We start from the raw sequence: 8,452 nt of genomic DNA, 5'->3' as shown, positions 1-8,452 counted from the left end.
AATCACGAGTATCACTCGCCGAAACCGGGCGAGGAACGTAGCCGTTCGTGAGGAACTTAAAATCCATGATACTTCTTCGTGATGAGAGATCAAAATTTTGATGGTATAGCCACGTTCATGAATGAATAAAGCTTCCCCTGATAAGCTAAGACATTGTGAGGAGACGTCGACCTCGGGACAGACCTAGGACAAGATGGCTGAATCAAATTCAGGATCTTGCCTTGGCACACCTTGAGATCGTACCCGAACATCTTCCTGAAATGACGAATGATCAACAGACGTGGGTTGGTAAATTAGATGTTATGGGTCCGCGACCCCAGTAGGAATAACCGGTTGAAAATTATGATGACGATAGGGCTCGTTATTATATTGTGTTACAAAGAAAGACACTAGTACATAAAATGAGAATTTAGCAAAATCACAGCAAGAAAAACGAAATGACAAAGAGATAGAATGATTTTGCAGTATATATTTAATTAAGACCAGTACCTCTTGTTGAGCTATAGAATTTAGAGGGAAAAAGTTTTAAAGGACAATCCCATAAGCGAAGAATTTTTACACCTTGGACAACTATATTCGAAAACCATTTCGATATCGAATTTTCGAAGATCACAGTTTAACCGCATTGGAGGGCATTTTCTTTTAATCGATTAGCTTAAATTTGGATTTTTTTCAAAGATCTTGAAATTTCCAACCCGACTCGGTAATATACCCGTAAATGGTTACCTCTCTTGGATTTACTTTTTTATTTGTTCCGAATAAATAAAAAAGTGAATCCAAGAGTGCTAAAAAGTTCTGAAACCTACTTTTCTTAAGCAATTTCTTGTTTTGGTATGGTTTTTTTTACTGCTGGAACTCCACGGAGAGAGCAGTATATATAATCTCTCGATTTTTTCACCCCCCCCCCCCAAAATTGCCACCTTTCACTCCTCGAAGACTACTTTTGTCAACAAATCTTCACGTTTCAGATGATTTCTGAGAAATGTCGTCACGCTGTTTGTCGGTTTGTCTGTCCGGCTGTCGCCAGCTCTAGAGGCTAAACAGTAAGAGATAGCGACTTGGGACCTTCGGGGGACCCCCCCCCATAAGTCGATCCAAGGATCGTTAACATTCTCCTCATTTTCTCAACGGAATGGAGTTATGTTATGAGCTCGTTAAAAATGTCTTGGATTTTCAGATAAGTCGGAAGCGGTTCAAATGGGCAATGAACCGGTAATGAACCGATAAATAGTAATTTTTATTTGAAAACCTTTTATTTGAACTCCTGAGTAATTTTTGGGGATCTTTTGAGTGAACCGGTAATTAGTAAATAATGACAAAATATTTTTCAGATGAAGCATCGAAGTTGTAACGACATACGCGCATTTTACAAAACAGGGGATGTTTCTCCTACATTTAAAAATGTTTCACAATATTTGGCATTTACAAATAATGTAAAATTTCCTTTTTACTTCTATACTTACCATATTTAAGTTTTACTGGCCGTTTTTTATCAAAATACTGTCCACTCTGCTGCAGCATAATACATAGTAAGAAAGTACTCCCCCTTCGAACGTTCATGTCTTCGAATAATGTGAATTTTCTTTTAGTTTTCCTAAGAGACTTACACACATTTCTATTAAATATTAGTTGGCTTATCATCAATTGTTGATAATTCCATGATAATTTAGTGTAAATCTCTTACGAAATACAAAAGAAATTCACATTATTCAAAGGCATGAACGTTCGAAGGGAGAGCACTTTCCCCTAGATGATTTTGAGAATTTCATGTCAATATTGACCAAAGGTTCAAAGTTTAAAGCCTAAAGATTTATCTCAAAATTGAGGAATAGTCGGAATAGTTCAATAAATGAAGCATTATAAGTTTACTTATTTTATTTATTTATTTTTTAAGATATTTTAGAATTATTCCATCAAATGGTACAGTTAATTCAAATTATTTTTTCCAGTCTTCAATTCTTTAAACTAAAATTTTATTTACAAAGCGTTATGAAACCAGTGAAATCGTTCAAGATTTGTTTAATATTCAAATAATTTCTTCTTCGTGTTTCATCGCAGCATGAATTTCAAAGGCATAACCATCAAGTTCATTGAGATCATTATTTTTCTTTTTCTTCATTTTAGGAGCTGACATTCGACGATTCATGCTTTCTGACGACTCTGCCCTTTTCCTTGAATTCTTCAGGACGCATTTGAAGAATTCCTCCAAATCAATCATGTTGAAAGTGGCATCTGAACTGTTGATAATCCTCAGAAACGATATGAGAATTTGTTTAAAGTCACGCATAGATCTTTTTGGTTGTTCTAATCTCGTGCTTCCTGTCCATGTGAATGACGTCAAGAACTGACGATCAAAGAAGTGATCACAAAGTATATAGCTATATTTTTTCCCAGTACCAATTCCTGCGACACCAATCGAAGATCCGCAAATTATGTCAAAATGTTTAACCTGAAAATCTTAGAATTGCAAAGCCATACCTTATATTTTTACCGACTGTTCTTACCATTTCATTGTAGAAGTTATCATTGCTTTCCAATTGCTCTTCAACTAACTGCATTTTCTCATAGCACTTCAGAGGAAAGGCCTCTTTAACCAATCGACCCTCAGCGGTATCAGAAGGTAAATCCAGGCTTACTTGAGGTTTATTTTGTAAGGATCCAACTTTTTGTACAAGTGTCTGCATCTGTGTCATCTTCCTTGTCAGTTGCCGCAGTTGAGATTTGAGATCCCTAATTTCATCAATTGCACAACCATTACTTTGGACCTCGCCAGACTCCACCAGCTGCATCCTCTCAGTATCTTCAGAAACTGAATTATTGCACGAGTTTCCTTCTTCTTTGAAACTTATTGCGAAACTTTCAGTAGATGGGTCATCGTATTCGGCCGTTAACTCCTTAAAAATAATAACTTTTACTTTCCCATTTTTTTACCTCAATATCACAAAAGGTCTTACATTCTGGTCATCCACTGGAGCCGCAGGGGATACTGCGTAGAAAATTCAGTCGTTGAGAAAAAAAAATATTTGAAAAAAATATAGAGTTAACCTTTATGGACGATTGGAACACCGGTGTCCCATAAAGAAAATAATTTTTCCTGACTACCCAAAGTCATTTTTTTCTTATGTCTCTACATAATTGTAAAGTAGAAGGTTGAAGGAATCTAGAATATTTTTTGCAAGTCTCCTAGCTACTTGCTATGTAGTAAAAATTTAAGCTCAAAAATGGAGAATTTTTAAATTCTCAAATTCATAATTGATTTTACTTATTTTTTATACTTTCATAAGCAAAACCCTTTTGGCAATAAAAACTACAATACTCATACGTAATATTTTTAATTAAAGCGAAAAAATATTATTCATTGGTATTGTCAGAAAAATTACTTAAATTTTCGGGCTATTTTTGTCCAGAAGCACAAAATACAGTAGAGTCTCGCTATAGTCCATATTTGGTTTCAAATTTGACACTTGGGTCGCACTATAGTCCATGTAATTTTTTAAAATTATCAATGACTTTTAGTATTGAAGTGAAATTGCTCGACGGCTTCCACTTTCTTTGCGATTGTGGTACTTGTCTTTGTGGTACTTGTGTCATTGTGGATCACAATTATCACAACTACTTAATAAAGTTTGCCAAAAATATTAAAATAATTATGAATTTCGCATACTGAAAAACATAACCTAACTTAAAATCAATGTTTTGAAATCAACGGTCGATAAATTGTGGACTATAGAGCGAGCCTATAGCGAGACTCTACTGTACACCGAATCAGACTCTGTTGGATTTTCCAAAGTTAGATGTAAGACTTATCATTGATTGTGTTTCTCAGTTTAATTTTTATTGTTGATTTTCAGTCTGTAAAAAGTGTCTCATCGTTAAAGGGTTAAGGACGATTTGGTCACCCAAAAATGTTTTTTTTTCCACAGTCATCTAAAGTTACATTTTAGGGTAGAATCACATTGACAATAAAATGCTCGCCGTAGCCTCACCGTATTTCGTTAATTTACGCATTTTCATTGCAATTCTTACGCAAATTTTCCTTTACGGTATTACCTTATCTCATACTCGATGGCACTAAATGAACATAATAAGAAAATTGAACAAATAAAACTCGCACTCGCAACATGTTTTAGTTATGCATTTTGGCCGCGCGCGTATGTTGTTGTAAAACTTTAAACACGATTTTCTCAAAACACCATTTTCAAAACCGTTTGTCAAGATATTTCCAAAACGCCTGATCCGATATTTCGGAAAACTTTGCAGACTTCTTCTTGATATAGTTGGCTTGCGCTTAACATGAGGGTTTTTAGAAATATTGATTTTGACGGATTTTATAGTATAAAACATGTTAAAAAGTGGCTGAAAATTATCACTTTTTTGAAAAAAGTTGCGCCAAAAATCGAAAAAAAAATCGTACTGTTAACTCTTCCGCGGCATTAGGGTCATATAGGACCCGGGTAAAAAATTTTTTTTTGGACTATTTACATTAATTGTAATCTATCTGTTTGTGCATGACATCATAATAGAAGGATGTAAGATTCTTGGCTAATTTTATTTCAGATATTCAGGAAAAGAAAATATTTGAGATCAAAAATCACTAATTTCGAACTTTGTGAAATGACTTTTCTTTTTCAAAATTTTTTATATTAATTTATTTTTTTCAGCAAAAAGTTCTTTATAAACACAAAATAGGATATCCAAAGATTGTAAAGCGTGTCCTGGATTTAAATCCAAGTTTTCGACATGAAGTTAGTCACAATAGGAATTGAGTTTTGTTTTAATTTTTTTTTTTTTTGAAGTTTCAAGAGAATTTCGTCAGCTTTTCATTTCTGAAAAACATATTGAAAAAGGTTGTGTTTTGGCTGAGAAAAGTGATAAAAATGGAGAACCTGCGCAAATTGATCGTGGACACGTACCTAAAGAATCCAAAAGCGAGCTATTCTAAAATCGGAAGGATCACCGGAAAGTGTCCATCCACGGTGCGAAGGGTTATATTACGCTTCAAGGAACTCAAGACGGTTGTTCAAAAGACAGGATGTGGCAGAAAACCTGGAGCTGTAGGAAAGAGGATGGAGAAGAGTGTTGGCGCTTTTCCAGAAGCAAACTTGCCTTTCAGTCAGAGATGTGGACAAAAAGCTGGGTATCTCCAAGAGCTTAGTGCAGAGAATCAAAGAGAATAACAGATTGATAACGTACACAGCTCAAGCTGCTCCCCATCGCACGGAAAAGCAGAAGCAAAGTGCCAAAACGTGGTCGAGAAATCTGAGTGATCGAGTTTTGAAAGGCTTTCAAGGATGTATTTTGATGGACGAAGAAACTGTCGTAAAAGGTAAATTTACTCAGTTGCCCGGCAAACAGTTTTACACGGCGAAGACTCGTACGGGTGTAGCCAGCAAGTACAGGTTCGAAGAGTACGACAAGTTCCCGAAGATATATGTGGTTTGGATGGCAATCTGCTCTTGTGGACGTCGCAGCGAAGAATTTTTTGTGACAGGGACGATGAACGTGGATATCTACATTAAAGAGTGCCTCCAAAAATGACTTTTGCCACTGTATCAAAGTGTCCTCCTCGTCCTCCTCTATTTTGGCCTGATTTGGCATCATGTCATTACGCGAAAGCCACCCTGGAATGGTTTGCCAACAACAATGTCAAATATGTAGATAAGAAGGTCAACCCGCCCTGCACTCCAGAAGTCCGCCCCATTGAGAAATACTGGGGAATTATGAAAGGAGACTTGAAGAAGAAGGCTAATGCAGCCAAAGGTTTGCAGGACTTCGCACGAAAGTGGAAGAAAGTCGTCAGAGATCGTGGGGACGACCTTGTCTAGAGCCTTCGGAGGGGGGTAAAGAAGATGGTACGAAGATTTCGCGGAGAAACCGCTTGAATAAAAAACCATAAAGTGGGTTTGAATCACAATGAAATACCCTTTCAAGAAATATAAATAGTATTTTTATACAGTAGACTCTCGCAAATTCGGCTCTTTTAAGATCGGTCTACTTTTTAATTCGGGCAGCGGTTACATTTGAAAAAAGTTTGTTGTCATTTTTCAAGTTTGATTATGATTATCAAATATGCTCAAATTTAGCATGGTTTGTCTTAGTTTTGATGTGATTTTGCATTATTGAGGGATTTTCATGCAATTTACGATATATATCAGTGTGTAAACTCAATATCTATATGCACATGTCGCCCGAATTTCTGTCTAATTCGGCTGACATTTCGGTTCTATATGCCCGAATTTGAGAGAGTCTACTGTATGTACTATAGTTTTTTAATGAGAGTCATTTGTCTTCTAGGTATTTAAATCTGGGACACGCTTTATATTGCATATTTTGATATAATAAACTACTCTCAATTTTCCAGAAAAGCGTGTAGAATTTTCCGGGTCATATATGACCCTACTGTCCCCAAGGGTAACAGTGTTTTCGTCCCAAATCTATAGCGAAATGTGGTTGGAACATTGTTTTTCTTTGTGAAATGCAGGTGGGACATCTCGCTCCTGGACATTTCATCTTATATCTGATGAATTATAACATATTTTGCAATATTTTAGAGTATTCTGCAAGCGTCTCATATTGTGCAATTGTATTGTGTGTGAATAAATAATGTGGATAAGTTTATTTTTGCCAAATACCACTCAAAATATTGTGACAGAGACTGTTCAAGGGATTACCAGGAAGATTCCTTGAACACCAAGAGTACAGTGTTCATCAAAACAATCCAATTTTCCATGGTTTTAGCCAAATTAATAACTTCAAGCAAAAAAAAAAAACTCTTAAGCCCGTGATATAGATTTTGAAAATGGTATGTACACTTCCCTTGAGGACAATAGGGTCATATATGACCAAGGGTTTTTCGGAGTTTTCACGCAATGGAATTTTTTTTCCTCTGAACTATTATATTTGATCATAAAGCATTAGGAAAAACTCAATTTTACATGAATTCATCTGTTGAATAAAAGTATGACGCGAAAGAGTTAATATGATTGATATAGGAATATCCAAATCTAAATTCTTAAATAATTTTATCCTCAAAATGAGAGCCAAAAACCAGTGATAAGTCCAGATAAGGCTATGGTATCTGATATCCTTTACAGACCACCGCGGAGCGTTTGCAACTCGAAATCCGAGAAAATTCGATTGTGAATTGAATTTTGGGGCTAAGAATCCCATCGAGCTCTAATTTCATCCAATTCGATCGCGAAGTTTAGCAACACCTAGACAAAGCTAAAAATCATAAACTTACCATTTTCAGGAAGGACAACCTGAATAGGATGTGGATTCTTGTTTTCTCCAGGAGTAGTCTTCTTCGGTGCTGATTCCATGTTCTTGAACAACTTCAGATTGTACAACCTATTCCTGTATCTGTCGTATAATTTCCCGGTTGGATTCTTTTTCAATTGAATATTCCGAGGAACGTAGTAAGTTCCCTGAAACATAAAACGATTTTTTTTTCAAAAGGAAATTCGAAGAGGCTGAAAATTGAAGTGAACTTACAATTGTCTCAGAAGGGAACAGCTTAATGATCTCAGCTGCGTACTGGGAGAGCAAGGATGGAGACATTCTCTTGTTGGTAATAAAATGGTAATCAATGATAGTATGAGCTAGGTAAGACTGTTCCTTGGATACCAAGAAACCATTTTTTGCATAATTCGTCAGAACTTGCTGCCCTGTGGCTGTTTTTTGAAGGATTCTCTTCAGGTTGAAGTTTCCAAGTTCTGAGGATTGAGATTGAGATTTTTGAGGCATTTTTTGGTGGGAATTGAGGAAGGAAGAACCTAAGAGAGAACGTGTTTCTGGAATGTCTGAAGTCAATGAGGTGGATTGGGTTGAAGGAACGCAAGTCATGGAACAGCATCCCAAAGGATAACACTGAAAGCAAAGCAGAAAATCCTAATTGATTTACCCGGTTACTATTTTAAAGAGCTCTATCAAAATCATCAAAATAGTTCATTATTAAAAATTCCGTTTCAACAAATTATTACCTTCTGCTTCAGCCTCCATTCCTGCAGTTTATAGGTGAATAGGATTTTGTCCCCGATGAGCTCGTCCTGCGAGAAGATGCTATCAATATGATGATGGTGCATTAAGCGGAGGAGTCGTTCACTTTTAATGCCACAGAAAAATAATCTCTCGGTGGCTTTTGTCTGGAGTCCCCAGAACCTGAACAGTCTCATCACAGTTCCTTCAGGATCTGAATCCGGTTCATGGGTATCAGGAAGGATGTCATGCGAATCCATATAAACATCCGGACCGACACATGCTTCCTTTTTGATGGTCGATAGGATGTCGCCATCATCAGGATCTGACATGTCTCTAAATTCCTCCGTCTCTTCATCAGAAAACTCCACAAATTCTATATCATAATTCATTGTTTTGAATTTTTGTTAAATACTCATCCAACCACAAAATACACTACACATTGACATTTGATGTCACACGCGGACACATACAC

The 8,452-nt window shown here is 36.3% G+C and overlaps 1 protein-coding gene across 1 annotated transcript; it reads right to left on the bottom strand.

Moving 5' to 3' along the window:
• Positions 1–1,869: 1,869 nt before the first annotated feature.
• On the bottom strand, positions 1,870–8,452 carry LOC129804990 (uncharacterized). Its single transcript, XM_055852791.1, has 6 exons — positions 7,983–8,452; positions 7,495–7,869; positions 7,244–7,427; positions 2,955–2,986; positions 2,505–2,894; positions 1,870–2,449 (listed from the first exon to the last, which is right to left on the bottom strand). The coding sequence occupies exons 1-6, from the start codon at positions 8,367–8,369 to the stop codon at positions 2,027–2,029; spliced, it is 1,791 nt and encodes a 596-aa protein (XP_055708766.1). The 5' UTR covers positions 8,370–8,452; the 3' UTR covers positions 1,870–2,026.

The sequence above is a fragment of the Phlebotomus papatasi genome, chromosome 2 (assembly GCF_024763615.1).
Source record: "Phlebotomus papatasi isolate M1 chromosome 2, Ppap_2.1, whole genome shotgun sequence".
In the NCBI taxonomy this organism is placed as follows: Eukaryota; Metazoa; Arthropoda; class Insecta; order Diptera; family Psychodidae; genus Phlebotomus; species Phlebotomus papatasi.
Note: the sequence above shows the minus strand (reverse complement) of the source record. Positions and strands in the feature narration are given on the sequence as shown.